Source organism: Pongo pygmaeus, chromosome 20 (assembly GCF_028885625.2).
Source record: "Pongo pygmaeus isolate AG05252 chromosome 20, NHGRI_mPonPyg2-v2.0_pri, whole genome shotgun sequence".
NCBI classification, from domain to species: domain Eukaryota; kingdom Metazoa; phylum Chordata; class Mammalia; order Primates; family Hominidae; genus Pongo; species Pongo pygmaeus.
In genome coordinates this window covers 50,513,929-50,537,209 of record NC_072393.2, presented here as the reverse complement: position 1 = coordinate 50,537,209, position 23,281 = coordinate 50,513,929, and the positions used below count along the sequence as shown (strand labels likewise).

General features: G+C 46.1%; 1 protein-coding gene across 1 annotated transcript in view; it reads left to right on the top strand.

Moving 5' to 3' along the window:
- LOC129021079 (carcinoembryonic antigen-related cell adhesion molecule 5-like) overlaps positions 1–10,332 on the top strand; it is a 34,115-nt gene extending 23,783 nt beyond the window's left edge. Inside the window, exons 3-6 of the mRNA XM_054466146.2 lie at positions 4,623–4,901; positions 6,395–6,649; positions 9,238–9,516; positions 10,154–10,332. Coding sequence (XP_054322121.2) covers positions 4,623–4,901; positions 6,395–6,649; positions 9,238–9,516; positions 10,154–10,332 — 992 coding nt within the window. The remainder of the gene's footprint in view (positions 1–4,622; positions 4,902–6,394; positions 6,650–9,237; positions 9,517–10,153) is intronic.
- The last annotated feature ends 12,949 nt before the right edge of the window (positions 10,333–23,281 follow it).

Here is a 23,281-nt window from a genome sequence, read left to right as displayed (position 1 = left end):
GGAGGTCTCACTATGTTGTCCAGGCTGATCTCAAACTCCTGAGCCCAAGTAATCCTCTTGTCTCAGCCTCCCAAAGTGTTGGGATTACAGGTTTGAGCCACTGTGCCTGGCTCAGTATCTATTTTGAATATAAGTTGGACTTTCTTAGACCATAAGAAAAGCTTAGTCACCCTTGACACAGTTTCCAGGTCTCCACCTCCCCCCAGATCCTTAATGTGGCAGATCCAGATACCTGCCTTACTACCACTTCCTGTTAACCACCTCCTTATGCAACAGCTAGATACAATTCACTTGACTGTCCCCCTGACCCCCAGACCCTGCATAGGCTGTGTGGATATGCCACAGTGATCACCTCCCAGTCAGTGTGACTCCATGCAACTTGTGCCTGCTGGCTCTAAACCCAGTTAGAATTCTCTGTGGAAAACTGCCTGAGCAGTTTCCTGAGACCCCAGTAAAAGCATCAGCCCACAGGTCTCTCACTTTCTCTTTCTTGCTCCCTACCCACTGGTTGAGTTGTGCGTGTCCCAGACAACTCTCTTCTTCCTGTTGGCTCTGTGAGATGTGCTGCTCTGTCTTCTCCGGAATCTGTGAGTAAAAACTGCCCCTGTTATTTCATGTGTTTTGTTGTGCTGCCTCCTCTGTGTCTCACCTGACTGACACATCCAAACCTAATGTCTTTCCTGGTCAGGGCTGTCCTAAAGCATGGCTCTCCTTGTAGAAATAAACTGGGCACAGGTCAGACAAAAGCCTTAAGAATGTCTGCCATTATAAACAAGTGTACTGTGGGCCAGGCTTGATGGCTTATGCCTGTAATCCCAGCAGTATGGGAGGTTGGGGTGGGAGGATACCATGAGGCTAGGAGTTCAAGATCAGCCTGGCCAACATGGTGAAACCCCATCTGTACTAAAAAAAAAAAAAAAAAAAAAAAATTAGTTGGGTGTATTGGCACACGTCTGTAATCCCAGCTACTCAGGAGGCTGAGGCATGAGAATTGCTTGAACCTGGGAGGTGGAGGTTGCAGTGAGCCAAGACCATACCACTGCACTCCGACCTGGGTGACAGAGTGAGACTCTGTCTCAAAAACAAACAAACACACAAAAAATAAGTCTACTGTGAGAGGGACACCTGGTCACAGGTCAGACATGTAGGCATTAGGCCGACCACCAAGATAAAGAAGTAACCAGTGAAAATTACACTTCAAACATCTACAACTAAATCCCCTAGAAAACTCAAGACCAAGTTAGAAAACATCAGCAACAATCTGTGTCATCTCTATTAATTGTCTTTCCTCATTTAATTTCAGGAATGTCTTTCTCATTCAGTCAATTTTTTTTTTGTAGAGATGGGGTCTCACTATGTTGCCCAGGCTGGTCTCGAACTTCTGAGCTCAAGCAATCCTCCCGCCTCGGCCTCCCAAAGTATTGGGATTACATGTAGGTGTATGACAAGTGATTTTCAATGACACCCTGGACATTTTGGATATTATGAGACGCTGGATCTCATTTAAATCTTCTGTTATAGCAGGTCTCCTCTGACATCTTGCTGGTGGGGCAAAAAGGGCAACATCTTGTTACAACCAGTGCGGATGGAGGTCCAGGTCCCCCATTTGGCCTCTGTTGACATTCCAGGTGGGGCGGGGCAACTGTTACTCTGGGCAGTTAGGAGAATTCAGGCTTCCCATTGAGACATCCTCTGATACCATCTTGCCCAGAATGGGCAGAGACACCTCGTTACTGCTCCCTAGTGGCCTCAATGGACACTGCAGGGTCGGTGCTCATTACTGCTGGGCAAGGATGACAGTCCCAGCTGCTTATTCAGCCTGGTGGAGGGGATAGGTGTCTCTGTACAGCTGGCAAGGGTAAATGTCCAGGTAAATGTCCAGGCTTTTCTGTGGGATATCACAGCAGCAAAGTGATTATCTTCTAAAGATTTGCTGTCTTTAGCAAATCTTGTCAGGCTGCTCCTTCTTGTCCTTTGGCTAGAGCAGGCTTTGCTTGAGCCTTTTTTGAGTCTACACTCATTGGCATTTCTAGATTGCCAGGCTCTCCAGCTCCCAGTCTGGGATCTGTGAGGCACAAAGAAAGTCCAGAAAACTCACCACCATGTCCTTTCTCCGGTCTTGAGACCCGCAGCCAGTCTGCCATATTCTCTCCTCCTTTCCGAGTTATCTATTTGTTTGTATTTATATATTTATTCTTTAGCTACACCTGTGAAAGACTGCTTGATATTATTCCCATAGAACAATGATGTTCTGTTCATATTTTTGAGGCTTTTTCTCTATTGCTTTATTTTATTTTATTTATTTTTCCATAGATTATTGGGGTACAGGTCGTGTTAGGTTACATGAGTAAGTTCTTTGGGGGTGATTTGTGAGATTTTGGTGCACCCATCACCTGAACGGTATACACTCCACCCTATTTGTAGCCTTTCATCCCTCGCTCCCCTCCCACTCTTCACCCCAAGTCCCCAAAGTCCATTGTATTATTCTTACACCTTTGTGTCCTCATAGCTTAGCTCCCACATATCGGTGAGAACATACGATGTTTGGCTTTCCATTCCTGAGTTACTTCACTTAGAATAATAGTCCCCAGTCTCATCCAGGTCATTGCAAATGTTGTTAATTCATTCCTTTTTATGACTGAGTAGTATTCCATCATTCATATATATATATATATATATATATATATATATGGGAATATATATATATAGGTGTATATATATATAGGAATATATATATATAGGTGTATATATATATAGGAATATATATATATAGGTGTATATATATATAGGAATATATATATATAGGTGTATATATATATAGGAATATATATATATATAGGAATATATATATATATATATCACAGTTTCCTTATCCACTCGTTGATTGATGGGCATTTGGGTTGGTGTCACGATTTTGCAATTGTGAATTGTGCTGCTATAAACATGCGTGTGCAAGTATCTTTTTTGTGTAATGACTTCTTTTCCTCTGGGTAGATACCCAGTAGTGGGACTGCTGGATCAAATGGTAGTTCTACTTTTAGTTGTTTAAGGAATCTCCACACTGTTTTCCATAACGGCTCTACTAGTTTACATTCCCACCAGCAGTGTAGAAGTGATAATATCCAAGGTTTTTAACTGTGCTCAGGGGATGGAATAGGGAAAACTGTGCCTGCTTCATTTTCAGAGATTTTTTAAAAATAGATTTTTCTACATAGTATTTATTTCACAGTGGTTATGAAGTTTGGAGTCACATAGCCCTGAGTTTAAAAATGATTCACCCACTTACAGCTTGGTTTTTCACAACTCACTTACCCAACATAAACCTCAGTTTACCTATTGTAAAATGGGATATTAATAGTCTTTACAGCACAGGGTGGTACCAGTAGTACATGAGATAATGCTTGCAGTGCAAGCAATGCAAGCAATGCAAGCAAGCATCCAGCAGTTTTTTTTTTTCCTTTCTTCCTTTTTTTTTTTTTTTGAGATGGAGTCTCACTCTGTTGTCCATGCTGGAGTGTAGTGGTATGATCTCGGCTCACTGCAACCCTCACCACCCAGATTCAAGAGATCCTCCCACCTCAGCCTCCCAAGTAGCTGGAATTACAAGTGTGTGTCACCACACCTGGCTAAGTTTTGTATTTTTTAGTAGAGACAGGGTTTCACCATGTTGGCCAGGCTGGTCTTAAACTCCTGACCTCAGGTGATCCACCTTCCTCAGCCTCCCAAAGAGCTGGGATTACAGGCTGAGCCACCACACCCAGCCGGTGATGGATATATTAATTAGCTTGATTGTAGAGATCAACTATCAAAACATCAAGTTGTACACTTTGAACATACAACATTTTTATTTGCTTATTATACCTCAATAAAACTGTTTTAAAAAGTGTAACCATTGGGTCAAAAGTTATATAAACATGTGTAACTTTCAACCTGTATTTCTAAGTTGACTTCAAGAAAGATATTTACTTCCTGTCATCCCAGCACTTTGGGAGGTCAAGACAGGAGGATCACTTGAGCCCGGGAGTTTGAGACCAGCCTGGGCAGCACAGCAAGACCCCACTCTACAAAAGTTTTTCAAAAGTAGCTGAGCATGGTGACATGCATGGATATCAGCTACTCAGGAGGCAGAGGTGGGAGGATCGCTTGTGCCTGGGAGATTGAGACTACGGTGAGCTGTCTTAGTGCCACTGCACTGAAGCCTGGGCAACAGAGCAAGACCCTATCTCAAAAAAGAAAGATATTTACTAATTTGTAATCTAGGTATAAGATTCCTCACTTGAAATCTAAAGCTGGTCTTTAGAGTGCCCCATAACCCCTTGAAATTATATACAAATGTGTAGGTGTTTGTGTGGTGTGTGTGTTACTGGGTGTATTTCTGGGGAGAGGATCTGGGATCTCTAGACACTTAAGAACTTCTGGAAGTAGAGCTGTTGGCTGTGTGTGTGTGTGTGTGTGTGTGTGTGTGTGTGTGTGTGTGTGTGTGCTTATTGGTCATCTTGGAAACAGCAAAGCCAACAATGGTGTTTCCAAGGTCCCCAGCCTATTCCTGCTGCTGATCATTCCTAGGGTTCCAGATCCTCCCCTGTCCTATAACGCCATTCTTTCTCTTTCCTTCTCCCCAGAGAAGCTGCACCAGCCCCCTGTGGAAGCCCAGAACTTGGCCCCTGTGGAGCACACAGACTCCTTGAATTTGACATGCATTTCTCCAAACAATGACGGGACATTCCAGTGGTTTCTGAACCTTGAGGTGATTCAGGAAGGGGATGGACCAGTAATCTCCAGAGATGACAGGGTCCTCACCATCCCCACAGTCACATGCAATGACTCTGGCACCTACCACTGTGAGGCCAGGAACCACCTGGGATCCAGGCTCAGTGAAGCCCTCGTGGTTGGCGTGGCTTGTAAGTCTGGGTTTCTTTGCTGTGACTCACCTCTGATCCACACAGAACCTCCAGCCCAACTATCTACTGGTTCATCCATGATTTATAGCTTAGCGTTTAAATCAGGGACTCTACAGACTGCCTTTGTTCAAATCCTAGTGCTGCTATTTCTTTTATTTATTTATTTATTGAGTCATGGTCTCACTCTGTTGTCCATGCTGGAGTGCAGTGGCTGGATCATAGCTCTCTGCAGCCTTGCCTTTCTGGGCTCAAGCAATCCTCCTGCCTCAGCCACCGGAGTAGCTGGGATCGCAGGCACATGCCTCTATGCCTGGCTAATTTTTACAAGTTTTGGTAGAGACAAAGTCTTACTATGTTGCCCAGCCTAGTCTCGAACTCCTGAGCTCAAGCAATCCTCCTGCCTCAGCCTCCCAAAGGGCCAGAATTACAGGCGCGAGCCCCTGTGCCCAGCCATCCCTGCTATTTCTTAGCTAGGTGTCCTTGGGCAAGTCACTTCACTTTTCTATGTCCTCAGTTTTCTCATCTGCAAAGTGAGAATCATAATATTATCTATCTCATTGGGTGATTATGAGGATTAAGTGAATTATTTCATTTAAGGAACTTAGAATAGTGTCTGGAACATAGCAAGTGCTTCTTTTTTTTTTTTTCTTTTTTTCTTTATTCTTTTCCACTACTCTGCACACTAAGTGCTTAGCAGACGTTTACAATGACTATTCTCTCAAAAGTTTATCATCATTTATTTATTTAAGGGGCATGTATTGAGTTTCTACTATGTACCCAATTAAGGACTTTCAGACCCATTCAATCTCAGGTACAAAGGCAGATGGAGATTGTAGGAAGCCAAGATCCCAGAAATTCCAGACTCGACAACATAAATATTTGCAGAACTGGAAGGACTTTCAGAGACACCACATTTTACAAACAAGAAAACTGAGATTAAAAAAGAGGAAGGGCTCACCCAAGATCTCACCGTGGTCAGGAAGAAAGATAAGAACTTGAACCCATGTGTTTTTCTCTCTCTGCCCCTCTGTCTCTCTACTTTTGGGAAAGCATCCACTGAGCATCCACTGTGTGCTGTGTGTGTTGGGTGTTATTTCTAGTCAAAGCAGTTGACATAACTGACAAGCATATCCCTGTCCTCATGGAGCTGACAGTCTTAAAAGATCAAGGAGGATAATAGACACAAGAGGGAGGCTACTGCCAGCCACAGTTCGTTCGTTCATTCGTTCATTCGTTCCTTCGTTCCTTCCTTCCTTCCTTCCTTCCCTCTCTCCCTCCTTCCCTCCTCCCTTCCTCCCTTCCTTGGTCCCTCCCTCTCTTCCTCCCTTCCTCCCCTCCCTCCCTCCCTTCCTTCCTTTGACAAACTTTTACGTTGTGCTGTGTGCCTCCCTCAACATGTCAGGCTTCCAACACTGAGCTGAAATGCACAATCTAGGGGGATGGTCCTTACTTCTCATGCTCTTCCTAATTAGGAAGTCTTTCTCCTTGTTCAGATGGCCCAGATACCCCCATCGTGACCGCACTGGACCCAGATTTTGTGATTGGTTCCAACCTCACTCTGATCTGCTTAGCTTACTCCCAGCCCCTTGCCCAGTACACATGGAGCTTCAATGGGGTCGCCACGTGGGAGGGCCAGACTCTCTTCATGCCCAGTCTCTCCAGGGCACACTCAGGGGTCTACACCTGCAAGGCCTCCAACTCCATTTCCGGCTTGCACAGCAGTATGGACACCATCATCACTGTCTCAGGTATGAAGCCAGGGTTGAGGGTTATTGGTTAATGGTGAAATCCTCAAAATCAAAGAAAAAAAAAGAAAAAGAAAAAAATAAGAGAAAAATTCTTCTCTGCCCCAGGACTTCATTGGTGAATTTGGGTTTGGTTTTGTTTTTTAGAATTCTTTTCTTTGCTGTTTCACTGCTTTATGTATTCAGCAAGATTTTTCTAACCTGTGTCATACAGAATAAATTTTTACATTCTTTAACCAACAAAATGACTTTTCATTGATAGGATTGCTTTAAAAATATTATGTGCCACCTTTTTCACATTTTAAATAAATGTCACAATAATTGTAGAAAAAGTAAATCATATAGATGGGCAAGAAGGCAAAAAATGTTGTCCACAGTAAGCCTCCCAGAAAAAGCCACAGGGCTTCTATAATTCCTCTGTTTTTGTATATACATTCAAATATATGTGTGTGGTCTTTTTTTTTTTTTTTTTTGAGACAGGGTCTCACTCCGTCTGCCAGGCTGGAGTGCAGTGGTTTGATCTTTGCTCACTGTAGCCTCAACCTCCTGGGATCAATTGATCCTCCCCCCTCAGACTCCCAAGTAGCTGGCACTACAGGTACATGCCACCATGCCAGGCTAATTTTTGTCCTTTTTGTAGAGACAGGGTCTTGCTGTGCTGCCCAGTCTGGTCTCAAACTCTTGGGCTTAAGTGATCCATCCACCTTGGCCTCCAAAAGTGCTAGGATTATAGGTGTGAGCCATTGTGGCCGGCCAAATATATGTATTTTTAAACAACAAATAGTATTAGACTACACTTATTATTGTTTAAACTGTTTTTAAATTTCATCTTTTAATCTTTAATATCCTTCTGTTAATTAATATAGAGCCATATTACATCCTACATTCTGATTATTTCTTTATTGAACACATACTGTATATCCACTGTAAGAGAAATTACCAATACAAATATTTTTAAAAAGGAAAAGGGTAAAAACTCTACATTCTCAGAAATGACCACTGCTAATATTTTATTATACCCTCTTACAGGTTCATTCCCAGTACCTATTTCTTTTTTTTTTCTTCTCTCTCTTTTTTTTTTTTTTTTTAAAGACAAAGTCTCACTCTGTCACCCAGGCTGGAGTGCAATGGCACGATCTTGGCTCACTGCAAGCTCCGCCTCCTGGGTTCAAGTGATTCTCCTGCCTCAGCCGCCTGGGATAACAGGCATGCACCAGCACATCTGGATAATTTTTGTGTTTTTAGTAGAGACGGGGTTTTGCCATGTTGGCCAGGCTGCTCTCGAACTCCTGACCTCAGGTGATCTGCCCACCTTGGCTTCCCAAAGTGCTGGGATTACAGGCACGAGCCACTGTGCCTGGCCTCCAGTATCTATTTCTTATAAATTACTGCATACGTATTTTCCTTTATAAAGAAGAGTTGTTTTATCTTGCTCCAAATTTTTAAAAATATTGGTATAAAAGTTATTTAGGGATGAAAATTTTTGCTTTCAATGGTTACCCTTCTGAGATCCTTTTCTTATTTGTATGGTGTGATTATGACTTAGGAGAATAAAAAGATATTATGGCACAGTGCATCTCAACATCAAGGTGATTCACAGGAGCTACAGAGGGTACAACTCAGCTGTGTGGGAGATCACCCTGGGTGTAATGCAGGTCAGGGAGAAAGGAAAGAGGCAGGCAGATGGGCAGCGTGAATCCCATTTGCCCCCATTGATCAATGTCCTCATCTTGGGTTAGTCATGGATCATCCCTGAGCCTCAGGTTCTTCATTTTCCAAATGGGGATTTACAGGGTTGTTGTGAAGTCTAATGAATCACACACACAAAACATCTACTACAAAGTAAGTACTCAACTGATGAAGGTTCTTGTTATTGTTTGCTCAGTTTTATCACCTGTGAAATGGGTTAAAATCCACCCTTCTCTTGAAATATAAGCATGAGAATATAAGATTGTGTCTGTAAAGCATTTAGCACAAAGCCTGGGGCATATTTGGTTCTCCAGAAGTGTTAATTTATTAAGTAAACAGACAGAAGGGAAGATCAATGGATGGATTGGTGGATGAATGAATAAGTGATTGGGTGATGAATGAATAGGTGATTGGGTAAATGAAGGGATAGATGGATGAGCGAATTTAGGTGGGTAGTAAGTGATTGGAAAAGATGATTGGGTGGACAAATGGGTGAAAAAAATGGTGAATGATTGAGAAGATGGGTGCATGTATGCATCCCTGGGTGGGTAGGTAGATGGGAAGGTAGATTTATGGATAGGATGGATGGATGGATGGATGGATGGATGACGGATGGATAGATGGGTGGATTGAGGGACAAATTGGTGGATGGATAAATAGAAGGGTGACTGGAAGAGTGAACAATTGGATGAATGAATGTAGGAAAGGCTGAGTTGGTGGAGAGTAGATGGACTTATGGACAGGTGGGTCTGAGTTGGTGGAGAGTAGATGGACTTATGGATGGGTGATTGGCAAGTGTGCTGAATTCCTTAAGCCCTAAGGGTGTTCCCTAAGGGTGTTCTTCTCTAAGCCCATGATCTGGACAGGACTTAGCATTTCTACCTCTTTCTAATTTCCTGCAGAGACACTTCCTCAGCCCAATGTCACAGCCAGTAACTTAGCCCCAGTGGAGCATGTAGATTCCATTAGTCTGCATTGCCTTCCTCCAAGGAGCACTGTGGCCATCCACCGGTATGTCAATGGCCAGAAGCTCTTCATTGGTGGCCACAGGGAGCTGTCCCTGGACTGCAGAACACTGACTCTGTGGAACATCACCAGGAATGACACGGGGGTCTACCAGTGTGAGAGCTGGAACTCCGCCACCAGCAGCATCAGCAACCCTACTCTCATCAAAGTTATATGTGAGTCCAGGGCCTGATAAAGGATGGGTGGAGATGTGCACAGGAGGGTGGCTGAGGGGTGAAGGAGGGGCTGAAGTTTAGCTGGTTCTGTTGGCAAAGCTGGAAGTGTCTGTCCTGGACAAAGTGAGAGAGGGCACCAAGGGGAGATTTTGTGGAAGGGAGACTGCAAATGCCAAGCCTGGGGTGGGAGTGTGCTTTTGAGAGAGGAGGTCATGTGGCTGAAGTAAAGGGAAGAAGGAGAGTGAGGAGGAAGAGGACTGTCTTGCCCCAAGAGAGGTAATGGGACAGATTGTGCAGGGCCTGTGGGCCATGGTGAGGGCTTTGGCTTTTACTCTGCATGAGACAGCAGCCAAAGAACGGTTTGTGCAAAGAAGGGACATGATGTGACGCAGGTTTGAACAAGCTTTGAAAAGGATACCTCTAGCTGCACAGTAGAAGTAGAGAATATGGTATGGGGAGGTGGTGGTTGTGGTAGGGGACAAGAAAGCAACTAGAAGGGAGATGGCCAACAGTGTCAAATGCAGTTGTGCACTGGAGGGGGATGGAAGAGTGTCATCCGAGACAATGGCCAATGCATTGTGATATGGACAAAGGCCTTTCCTCTTCCCTCTGGCGTGATCTTCTCAATTCTCTGCAGATGGCCCAGACCCTCCTATGGTCAACCCTCCAGACCCAGAGGTCACATCTGGGGTAGCCCTCACCCTGTCCTGCTTTGCTGACTCAAACCCCCCTGCCCAGTACCACTGGGAGATGGACAGAAGGCCAGGCCCTGCCACCCAGCACCTGGTCATTTCTGAGGTCACTGTGGACCAGTAGGGCAGGTACACCTGTGAGGCCTCCAACAGCATCACTCACCTCTGCAGCTCAGTCAATGGGAAGATCCGGATCTCAGGTGGGTGTTGAGATGCCATGGTGACAATGGCTCAGAGTCTCTTGCCTGATATAAGTGGGTTCTGGGGCTAGGGTCAATCATATAGTACCTCAACAAAGCTGCATAAAATGACCCCCCCAGACCCAGTGGCTCAAGACAATAAGAATTTTTTACAGCTTGTAAGTCTGCAGGTCAGTTGGGTGGTCCTTCTGAACTTGGCTGTGTTTTTTAGCAGAGACGGGGTTTTGCCATGTTGGCCAGTCTGGTCTTGAACTCCTGACCTCAGGTGATCCACTGGCCTTGGCCTCCCAAAGTGCTGGGATTACAGGTGTGAGCCACCATGCCAAGCCCTAATTATTACATTGATTATTTATCGTCAATCTCTCCATCTAGGGGGCCAGATCTATGAGGGTTGAGACCTTGTCTGTTTTGTTGACTGCTGTGTCATCAGCGCCTAGAACAGTTTGCTGAGTGAATAAATGAATGAATGAATGCTGGCCACTTTGCTCAGGAGACTCACCCCTCTACCAGCTGATTTTGGACGTGTCTTTTGGATCTCAGCTGAAATGTCACTTCCTCCAGGATGCGTTCCCTGATTTCCCCAGACTAAGTCTGGTCCTCCTGTGAGATCCTCGAATAGCATCTTATTCTATTCCTTTATAATGCTTGTCATCACTTTATATATTTGCTCCATTGTGTGTGTGTGTGTTTGTGTGTGCGTGTGTCTGTGTGTGTGTGTTTTGACAGTCTCGCTCTGTTGCCCAGGCTGGAGTGCGGTGGTGCGATCTTGGCCCACTGCAACCTCCACCTCCTGGGTTCAAACGATTCTCTTGCCTCAGTCTCCCAAGTAGCTGGGACTACAGGCGCATGCCACCATGCCTGACTAATTTTTTGTATTTTTAGTAAAGACAGGGTTTCACTGTGTTAGCCAGGATGGTCTTGATCTCCTGACCTCATGATCTGCCTGCCTCAGCCTCCCAAAGTGCTGGGATTACAGGCGTGCGCCACCACACCTGGCCCTCATTGTGTGTTTTATGTCTCAGTTCCCTCCTAAAGTGTAAGCTCTAGGATATCAGGAATTTTGTCAGTTCTGTTTTCTGCAATGTCCCTCGAGTGCCTAAAAAGATGTCTGGCACACACAGTATGTGCTAAATAAATGTTCGTTGAATGAGGAATGGATGAATATGATCCTCAGAGGCCACATAGTGCAGAGGTTCAGAGTGTAAGCTCTGGCATCAACATGTTTCAAATTCTAACTCTTCCCCATGTGTGATGGTGGATGGGTAGTTTAACCTCTCAGTGCCTGTTTCTCTAATGGGGATATTAACAATGCCTACCTCATAGGGTTGTCTTGAGGAATAAATGAGATAATATAGTTTACCAGACATGATTCCTGTCATCTGTGAGTGTTCTATTTATTATCTGGTCCAGACTCTTCCTTTCCCTGGGCCTCAGTTTCCCAATCTGTAAAATGGGGGGAGAGGAGGATTCGAATTGAGCACATGGAGGGAACAGCTCTGAAGACCTGAAACCCAGAGCCCCAGCACCGACACCTCTCTCTTCCTCTCCCTCCCTCTCTCTCTCTTTCTGTCTCTCTCTTTCTCCCTCTCTCTCTCTTTCCTGCAGAGGTTCCTGGGGATGTCCTGCAGTCGGCCTTACTCAGGACCGCCATTCCTGCTGGAGGCATCGCAGGGATTGCCTTGGGCGTCCTGATCGGCGTGGCGCTCACAGGGACTGCCGGCTACTTTATTGGGGTCATAAGGTCCCAGGTACCAGCTCTGGGCCCCTCAGAAGTCACGGAGTCAGGACTGAGTGTCTGGGGGATCCCACAGAGGGCTACTTATCTGGGAGCTGCAAGCTTCACTGGCAGGGACCAGGGGCACTGAGGACCAGTGGGTGAGCCCACAGGGGAAGAACCTACTCAGGAACTGGCAGTCAGCACTGGTGCTGGGGCACCACCCATTTGTCCTGAGTTCAATCCTGGGCTCCTGAGTCAGATGGAAGTGAGTTCAAAGCCCTCTGTCACCAGCTCCTCGCAGTGGCAACCTTGGAAGGGTGTCCTAATCACTATCGCCTTAGTTTCCTCACCTGTGAAATGGGGATAAAGGTAGCCATTACCTTATAGGTTGTGGTGAAAATTCACCAGCATCATCAGGACTTAGCTAATGTCTGTACATGGTAAATGGTAACTAAATTTGTCTGTTAATAATATTGTTAAAACAACCATTATTAGTTACAACTAACATTTATATAGTGTCTGCTAAACCCTAGGTGTAATATCATATTATAATTATGGCATGGCTAATCATAAATATCACTACCTAGGTTGGGCACAGAGGCTCACTACTGTAATCCCAGCATTTTGGGAAGCTGAGGCAAGTGGATCACTTGAGCTCACGAGTTTGAGACCAGCCTGGGAAACACGGTGAAACTGTCTCTACCAAAAATACAAAAAATTAGTTGGATGTGGTGGCACGTGCCTGTGGTCCCAGCTACTCAAGAGGCTGAGATGGGAGAATCGCTTGGGCCCAGGAGTTTGAGGCTGCTGTGAGCCATGATCATGCCACAGTAGTCCAGCCTGGGCAACAGAGTGAGACCCTGTCTCAAAAAAAAAAAAAAAATGTAAAGCTATCTCTTGCTGGTTTACAATTCCCTTGAGGGAGTCTGGAGGTTTCTGGGAGTGGGACCCTGTGTCTGCTGCAGTCATGTTTCTGCTGGCTGGTGGCATTCTGTGACTTGTTTCCGGGTCACCTTCTGCTCCTCTTCACATTGCCATCTCCTCTGTGTGTGTCCAATCTCCCTCTACTCTTTCATGAGGAAACTCGTGATGGCATTTAATGTCCACTCGCATCATCTAGATGACCTCCTCATCTCATGATCCTTAATCGTATCTGCAAAAACCTTGTTTCCTTATGGCGTAACATTTACAGGTTGCAAGGGTTAGGACCTGGTATCTTTGAGCAGCCACTCTCCACCCTACTACCAGTTGTGCAGAGACAAATTACTGCAGCCCCCTTTCCTGCAGGCTTGCTGTATTTCACCCTCTGCTGAGTCATTGCATTCAGCATCTCCTCATTTCATCGAGGAGAGAGGAGCTAGGGTTACACCTGTTATGCAGAAGAAGAAACTGAGGCTTAAAGAGGTTCTGTCTCATGCTTGAGGTCACATAGACGGTGAGCAGAGGAGATGGGGGAGCTTTGAACCTATTTCTCTCTCACTGTAGAGTCTGGGTCCTTAATCACTGTGCTACCTGAAGCCTGAAGCAGAATGGGGTGGGATGGGAGCAAGATCACTTGTGGCATGTCATCCCTGTGCACATCTGGGCAGAGAGCATCAGCTCAGTTTGCTGGGATGGACGCCAATATTATTCACCATGATAACACGAGGTTTGCTCTACCTTCAGGGTTCTCTGGGACCTCGGGCTCGCCTAGGAAGCAGAGATCTCATCTTTTTGCCCCCTTTCCCTCCTTCAGAAGGTGGGATGAAGACAGCCTGCTTTTGGCTTAGCTGCAGAGGAAGACACCTTTTCCACTCGTCTCTTGGGACTTAACTCTTCTTTCCTTCTCTCCAGCCCAGGAATCCTGTGGAGTTCAGCTCGACAAGGTAAGGATGAAATTCTCTTTCAGAGGAAGAATAGTCTCCAAAATGCATCTGGGTAAAATGGCTCTGAGGGCCCTCTGCTGCGTGTGCAGAGGGTTGCTGAGGATAAGGACTGGAGAGGAAGGTACCAGACCAGGAAGCTTCAGATGCCAGACTGAGGAATTACATGTTCACCCTGTGGATAGTAAGGGATCATGGGAGGGGATTTACCAGGAAAGAACGGCAGCATCCCAGACTTCTTGTAGGGTCAGCTGGGGGTCTTCGAGCCTCTCTTTTTAGAGGGGAGAGAGAGACTCTAATTCAGAGTTGGGATATGAAAAGGTGGCCAGAATTGTGGTGGGCATGTTGGAGGGGTTGAGTGTACTGACAGGGAGGCTGGGGGTCAGGGTTGGGGAACTCAGAGCAGTTTTACAGGCGAGAGAAGATGGAGGCCTTGCCTAGGGTAAGGTCATGCAGCTGGAGAAAAGGGGGCAGAAAAGAAGGTTAATGAGTTTCAAAGATGGAACCCTTAGGAATTGGTGACTGATTGGATGTTGGAGGTGATTTAGGGAAAGGAGCGTATCGGGAAAGATGCCCAAATATTTTGTTTCAGAGAAAAAAGAGGAATTGAGCAGAGGGTAAGGGCAGCTGACCCTGAGTTGGGAATCCTTCCACAGCTGGGGAAGGAAGAGGCATTTCTGGCTATGGAGGCCAGAACAGAAAGTCCCTTTCTTGGGTAGGGTTGAGCAAGGTTTCATGTTTTCCAGAGGCGTGGAGATGTCAACTGCATTGTGACCAGTCTTCAACACCCTGACCAGTGATGTCAACTCCTCCCAAGGCCAAAAAGAGACACTGAGCCAGCTATTTTAACAGATTTGAGGTGACCTTCATTGAAAGGTAGAAGGTTGTAATCACTCCCCAATCTCTTTCCTTTTTTAAAACAAAAATGCTTTAGACAGGGTATTGCATGATGATTAGGACTTACCTTGTAGCTTCACAGACCACCTCCACATGTTTACTCCACCAGTTAAGAAGTGTTGGCTGGGCGCGGTGGCTCATGCCTGTAATCCCAGCACTTTGGGAGGCTGAGGCAGGCAGATCACCTGAGGTTGGGAGTTTGAGACCAGCCTGATCAACATGGAGAAACCCCGTCTCTACTAAAAATACAAAATTAGCTGGGTGTGGTGGCACATGCCTGTAATCCCAGCTACTTGGGAGACTGAGGGAGGAGAATTGCTTGAACCCCGGAGGTGGAGGTTGCGGTGAGCCAAGATGGCACCATTGCATTCTGGCCTGGGCAGCAAGAGTGAAACTCTGTCTCAAAAAAAAAATAAAAAAAAAAAGAAGTGTTATGAAGTGTTATGATGTAGAATACCCTTTCTTATGTTGCATTCCTTCTTTGCATATTATGTGTAACTCTCTAAGGGCTGTGGCTCAAGTAGCTCAGTCAGCTTTTGCATTCAAAAATTCACAGTTCAGACTAGGCACAGTTGCTCACGCCTATAGTCCCAGTGCTTTGGGAGGCTGAGGTGGGAGGATTGCTTGAGGCCACGAGTTCGAGACCAGCATGGGCAACATAGAGAGACTTCCCTCTGAAAGGCTACAAAAAAAAAAAAAAATTAACTGGATGCTGTGACATGTGTTTGTAGTCCCAGCTACTTGGGAGGCTGAGGAGTCTGTACAGAGTCCTTGGCAGCATTAGCTAATATCCTCATGTCATCAGTTGATCTCTAACATACTTCAGCTCCTGGGAGCCTATCACTTTCCTACCACAGAACTCTGTCTGACCCTCATCCATGCTTCTTTGTCCCCACCATCTCCCTTAAATGGAATTTTCATGGCTGGCTTGATAATGCAAGATTGGATACTCTTTTCTTCCTAGTAGTGTGACAAGAGCTAAGCACCTTACAAAATTGTTAATGCACGATCTTGAGGTGAACTTAAAAGTATCCTGCAGGTGGCTGGGCGCGGTGGCTCACGCCTACAATCCCAGCACTTTGGGAGATCAAGATGGGTGGATTACCTGAGGTCAGGAGTTCGAGACCAGCCTGGCCAACATGGTGAAACCCCATCTCTACTAAAAATACAAAACATTAGTCGGGTATGGTGGTGAGTGCCTGTAATTCCAGCTACTCAGGAGGCTGAGGCAGGAGAATTGCTCGAACCTGGGAAATGGAGGTTGCAGTGACCTGAGATCGTGCCACTGCACTCCAGCCTGGGTGACAGAGTGAAACTCCGTCTCAAAAAAAAAAAAAAAAAAAAGTATCCTGTAGGTTACATGGAAGATCCAAAGTATTTTGCTCTCTAATTGGTGGTGTCCCAAGTTCCAGAAGAAGAAGTCATAGCTCTGATTGGGTAGAGTGGGATGTGGATGCTTATGATAACGGAGTGGGTAGAAGTGGGAGAGTGTTAGTGAAATTGTTATACTGGTGAGAGGAGAATATCTCAGCCGGAGAAGCTTCTGGGAAAGTTTACTCCTTTGAACCACGACTGAGAAAAGATGTGTCTATTTCTATGTCAGTGGGCATCATGAGTTTAATAAAATAGCATCTGTGAGCTAATCTTTTGTCTGTTTTCTGTGCCATTCTAGGAATTTAAGGAGTCATGGAAACACGTATGGTGTAGAGGCTGTAGGGGGCAGGATAATGATGATGGTGATGATGAGGATGACGATGACAACAATGATGATGATGATGTGTTTGTGTGCATGTGTGTGTGTGTGTGTGTGTAGGGGTTCTTGGGTATAAATTCTTTGTCATATCATTGAGGTGTTGGGATTCTATTACCTGGATCTGCATTATTTATTTTCCCATTTATACTGATCTTGCTTCTTGTACACAGGAAAAGCACAAAAAGTCAATGGTACAAAACTGAGTTTCCCAGATGCTCCAAGAAGACTCAGTTCTATGACCCTGGAGAAAAACTTCACTGTACCCTCTGGGCCCTAGTTTCCCCATATGGGATAAAAGGGAGCTTAGACTGGAATCTCTGTTTAAACAGAGGAGTAATTTTGGGTAGGCTCTTTCTCAAAGTCAATTTTACAAGTTTTAGCACTCTTTAAGACAAAGAACACTACTACAAACTCTACACTTCTGAAAGATCGGGGTTTTGATGCAAGGTCTTCCAATAAACACTTCCAATGGTGGCCTGGAAAGGAGCCAGGTAGAATGCATTCAGCTGCAAACAAAAGACAACCTGGATCACAGCGGCAAAAATCATAATTGTCATTTTACAAGATGCCCTAGGTTTATTCCATGGCTCAGTGATATCCTCTCATCCATCCTTCCACCCTCAGTGCATTGCATATCCTGCTGAACTTGCTACTCCATGGTCTCAGAATGGCTGCCTGAACTCTAGACATTCCTGCCTTCACATCATGTCATTATGGTAGGCACAATAGTGATCCCCCCCGCAAAGGTGCCCACGTCCTAGTTCCTGGAACCTGTGATATATATTCACCATGGAATACTACTCAGCCATAAAAAATGAACAAACCTGTGAATATGTTACATTACAAAAGCAAAATGACTTTGCAGATGTAATTAAGGTTACTGATATGGTTAGGCTTTGTCATCCCCACCCAAATCTCGTCTTGAATTCCCATGTGTTGTGGGGGGGACCTGGTGGGAGGTGATTGAGTCATGGGGGCAGGTCTTTCCTGTGCTGTTCTCGTGAGAGGGAATAAGTCTCATGAGATCTGATGGTTTTATAAGGTGGAGTTTCCCTGTGCAAGCTCTCTCTTTGCCTGCTGCCATCCATGTAAGATGTGACTTGCTCCTCCTTGCCTTCTGCCATGATTGTGAGGCCTCCCCCGTCATGTGGAACTGTAAGTCCATTAAACCTTTTTCTTTTGTAAGCTGTCCAGTCTCGGGTATATCTTCATCAGCAGCGTGAAAATGGACTAATACAGTTACAAACTTCAAAATAAGGAGATTATCCTGAATTATCCAGGTGGGTCCAGCCTAATCACCCAAGCCCTTCAAAGCAGATAACTTTCCCCAGCTGGAAGCAGAAGACAGATGCGGCAGACAGAGGGCCTGGTGCAGTGGCTCATGCCTGTAATCCCAGTGCTTTGGGAGGCCAAGGCAGGAGGATTTCTTCAGCCCAGGAGTTCAAGGCTGCAGTGAGCTATGATTGCACCACTGCCTGGGTGACAGAGGGAGACCCTGTCTCTAAAAAGAAAAAAAAATTGTGAAGAGATGCAGCAGACAGAGAATCCAGTGAGATTCCAAGCCCGAGAAGGATTTGTCGTGGCGTTGCTGGCTCTGAGATGTACAGGCTTAAAGGCAAGGACAGGAGAGAGGCCTCCAGAGCTAAGGGCTGCCCTCAGCTGGCAACCATCACAGAAACAGGTTCCCAGCCTCATAATACCAAGGAGTTGGATTCTGCCAACTGCAGCCTGAATGACAGCTTGGAAGCAGATTCTTCCCAAAGCACCCCACCCCCCCGTTAAGAGCTCAGCTGCCAATACCTTGATTTTAGCTTCATAAAGTCCAGAGCAGAGAAGCTATTTAGCCAACCTGGACTTCTATCTACAGAACTGCAAGAGGATAAACTTATGTTGTTTTAAGCTGCCAAGTCTGGAGGAATTTATTGTGGCAGCAAATAGGAAACTCAGTTATTTAAATGCAGGAAGCAGGGAATGGCTCCTTGGGACTCTGCCTGCATTTTTTTTTTTCAGAAGTGAATTAATTCTTAGAAACCTCCAAATGTATGTATATTTTGCCCTCTCACCTCCTTCAAGTCGTTGCTTAAAACTCCATGGGACTACCCAGACTGCCTGCTTTAGCATTGAATCCTGTGTGCCCCTGACACTGCCTGCCCTCATCCCCCATGGCACCCATCACTTTCCAACATCATAGATAGTTTAGTAATTTTCCACTTATTTATTCATTTATTTATATTAGAGACAAAGTCCCAGCTACTCTGTCACCCAGGCTGGAGTGCAGTGGCATGATCATAGCTCACCACAGCCTCAAATTCCTGGGCTCAAGTGATCCTCCTGCCTCATCCTCCCTAGTAGCTGGGAGTACAGGCACACATCACCATACCCAGCTAACTTTTTGATCTTGTGTTGAAATGGGTTCTCCCTATGTTGCCCAGGCTGGTCTTGAACTCCTGGGTTCAAGCAGTTCTCCTGCCTCAACCTCCCAAAGTGCTGGGATTACAGTCATGAGCCACTGTGCCTGGCCACATTTCCTAATTATTATTTTTTTATTTTTAATGTTTTTGCATTCTTAAATTTTTTAAAAGCATTTATTTATTTACCTTGAGGTGGGATCCTGCTATGTTGCCCAGGCTGGTCTTAAACTCCAGGCAGTGATCCTCCTGCCTCAGCCTCCTGAGTAGCTGGGAGTACAGGCACACATCACCATAGCCAGCTAAGTTTTTGATCTTATGTAGAGATGGGGGGTCTCCCTATGTTGTCCAGGCTGGTCTTGAACTCCTGGGCTCAAGTGATTCTTCCACCTCAGCCTCCCAAAGTGCTGGGATTACAGGCATGAGCCACTGTGGCTGACTACGTTTTCTAATTTTTTAAAAAATTATTTTCAATATTTTCACATTTTTAAATGTTTAGAAAAGCACATTTATTTATTTACTTTGAGATGGGATCTTGCTACGTTGCCCAGGCTGGTCTTAAACTCCTGGGTTCAAGTGATCCTCCTGCCTCTCAGCCTTCCGAAATGTTGAGATTACAGGCTTGAGCCACTGGGCCCAGCCAGTTATTTTCCACATATCTCAATTATTATCTGTCTCCCTCTTCCCCTCCCAGCACTCATAACATGTCGTTTCTATAAAGGCAGAGATCTCTATTTGTCTCATTTGCTGGCATGCTCTGATACCTGAAACAGTGCCTGGCACATAGTAGGGCCGTACAAATCTTTGCTGAGTGAATGGACTCAGTGAGGGCACAGTCATAGGGTAGCAGCCTGGACTGGGAGGTCAGTCCCACCTGGGAAGACACAATTTTGAGCCAGCCTGCATGGCTGAGACCTGGTAGGTAAGGGTGGGAAGTGGAGAGGAACTGGTTTATTTTCACCTGTTGGAAATAATTGGAAGTTGTGCTACAGGGAGGGACCCAGAAAGTCCCTTTCTTTCCTTGGGGCAGCAAAAGACAGAATCTGCCCTGGGGGCTGAGTGGGTGAGTTGGTGGGAATTTCAGGAGAGGAAACCCTGCCTTTGCATGAAGGGGCAGATTTGGGAAGTCCATTCCAGCAGCAGCTCTGTTGTCTTGGGTGGGGAGGAGGGGAAGAGGGGAGAGTGCCTCAGAGCAGAGGTGGTGGTGAGGGAAGCTGGCTTAGGAGAAGGTGGGTGGTCAGAAGGTTCAGACATTCTGGGAAGAACGAGGTGGGTGGCAGAGGCCTTGAATGCTGGGCTGGTCTGGGTCAGGCGCCTTCAGTACAGGGACCCATAAAGTCTGAAGACGTGGCAGGGTGATGTGGCCACATTGGTGTTCATTGATCTGGGTGTACAGAAAGGTGGGGCTGGGGGTAGCGAAGGGCCCTTGGAAAAAGGCACACGCACATGGAGGTTGAGGGCCAGGGCCTGAGATGCCCTGTGATTTTATCCAAGTCATCTCACCTCTGTGAGCTTCAGTGTTTGTAACTATGGGATGGAATAATCATATTCCTTACCCCACTCTTTTTTTTTTCCTTCCTTCCTTCTTTCCCTCCCTCCCTTCCTTCTTTCTTTCTCTTTCTTTCTTTCCTTCTTTCTTTCTTCCTTTCTTTCTTTTTTCTTTTTTCTTTCTGTTTCTTTCCTTCTTTCTTTCTCTCTCTTTCTTTCTTTCTTTCTCTCTCTCTCTCTCTTTCTTTGCTTTCTTTTTTTTTTTTTTTTCAGAGTCTTTCTCCATCAGGCTGGAGTGCAGTGGTGCGATCATGGCTCACTGCAGCCTCAAACTCCCAGACCCAAGCAATCCTCCCTCTTCAGCTTCCTGAGAAGCTGCAACTACAGATACACACCACCATGCCTGCTATTTTTTTATTTTAATTTTTTTGTAGAGAGGGGGGCCCAGGCTGGTCTCAAACTCCTGGGCTCAAGCAATCATCCCGCCTTGGCCTCCCAAAGTGTTGGATTTACGGGCGTAAGCCCCTGCACCCAGCCTCGTCTGATGGTCTCGTTACCTGCTATGTCCCCAGCACCTAGAACAGGCACAGTAGGTCCTCAGGAAATATATGTTGAGTGGCTCTCGGACAGTTCGGGCTGCTAGAACAGACCACAGAGTGGGTGATTTGTAAAGAACAGAAAGCTATTTCATGCAGTTCTGGAGGCTGGAAGGCCTATATGAGGGTGCTAGCTTTGTCAGGTTCTGGTGGGGGCTCTCTTCTCGGGTGACAGACTGCCGTCTTCTAGTTGCATTCTCCACATGGTGGAAAGTGAACAAGAGAGCTCTCTGAGGTCCCTTTTATAAGGGCACTAATCCCATTGGGAGGGACCTGATTACCTCCCAAGGTTTCCACCTCCTAAAACCATCACATGAAAGGTCAGGATTTCTTCAACATCTGAATGACAGAGAGACAAACATTCAGTCCACAGCAGTGACAGAGTGAGTGAATGTGTACCCCCTCACAGGGCTGCAGTGAGATTATGATGCAGGGCAGTCACGACATCCAGTGGGAATTTGCATTTGTTGATGGCTTATGCTGTGCCAGGTATTGCTCCGAGCACTTTCCTGGCACTGACTCATTCGATCCTCACAACCGTCTTGTGCGGGGAGACTGTCATTTCTCCCAGTCTGCAGGTGGAGCACACGGAAGCATGCAAGGGTGACAAATTTTTCCCAATGAACCATGGCTGGGATGTAAAGGACTGTCCTGCCAGCCCAGGCAGTCAGATAGCCTAGTGCTTGTAACTGGTGCCACAAGCCAGGGTGACAGATGGCCTGGCACACTGAAGTCAGGTGCTCATAACCACAGAGTTTCCTAGGAGGCAAAAGCATCATCATCTACTTTGCTTTATTATTTTATTTTAATAGAGATGGGGTCTCACTATGTTGCCCAGGCTGGTCTTGAACTCCTGGGCTCAAGTGATCCTACCACCTTAGCCTTCCAAAGTGCTGGGATTACAGGCATGAGCCACCGTGCCTGGGCATCATCTCCATTTTAGAGCTGAGGAAAGTGGTCCCTAGAGAGGGGAGCTGACCTGCTGAGGCCACCCAGTTAGCAAGTCGGGTAGTCAGGATTTGAACCCATGCACTCTGGCTCCAGAGCCAGCTGGCTCAGCCTTATGCTTTATCAGGGCAGATACTTTGTGACTACCTGAAGCAGGAGTAAGACACAAGCAGGGCAGCAAATCACGGCAGCTGAGTGAGTTATGATCCCTTTCTTGCAATGCCAAGCTGTCCTTCATACCCTAAGTAACAGTTCCGAGTTTTCTAAGCCTCCTGTTGAATCACCCATCCTCTCTCACTTCCTCTATTCTAGACCCACCTGACCTTCCTTCTGTGCCTCAATTTCAAAAACTTTTCACATACTGCTCCCCCTGGCTCACCCCTATGCCCTTCAGGTCTCAGCTACCATGTCCCCTCCTCCAGGAAGCTCTCCCTGATCCTGAAGCTGAGCCAGGTGCCCCCTTTGAATTCCTCCATCCCAGTCCTGCCCACTCTGCATTGTCACTGTCTGGGGACAGGTCTGTCTCCCCCACTGGACTGTGAGCCTCTGTGAGAACAGGGTTGGGGCTGTCTTAGTTAGTGCAGTGTACCCGGTACCACCAGGAGCAGGGCTCAGCACAGAAGAGAATTCAGGACTGGGTGCGATGGCTCACGCCTATAATCCCAGCACTTCGGGATGCTGAGGCGGGCGGATCACTTGAGCTCATGAGTTCAAGACCAGCCTGGGCTACATGGTGAAATTCCGTCTCTACTAAAAATACAAAAATTAGCTGGGTGTGGAGGTGCACGCCTGTAGTTGCAGCTACCAGGCAGGCTGAGGCAGGATAATCACTTGAGCCTGGGAGGTGGAGGTTGCAGGGAGGGGAAATCATGCCACTCGATTCCAGCCTGGGCAACAGAGCAAGACTCCATCTCAAAAAAAAAAGAAAAAAAAGAGAATTCAGGAAGTATTTGTTAAATAAATTAATGGATGCGTACATGGATTAGTTTCTGTAAAATCTTCTGGGTCTGGGTCTATCTGCTCTCAAAGACCAACAGCTTGTCTTGCTCATAGATATTTTTTTAAAAGTAACTTTTATATAAGGAACCTTCTCCAAGTTTCAGCTCAGATGTCCACTCCTCCAGGCAGCCCTCCCTGCCCCTTCTTCCAAGACCACGTCAGGCTCCTCCTGGAGTCCTCCCAGTCCTGCTCAGTCTGTGATTCC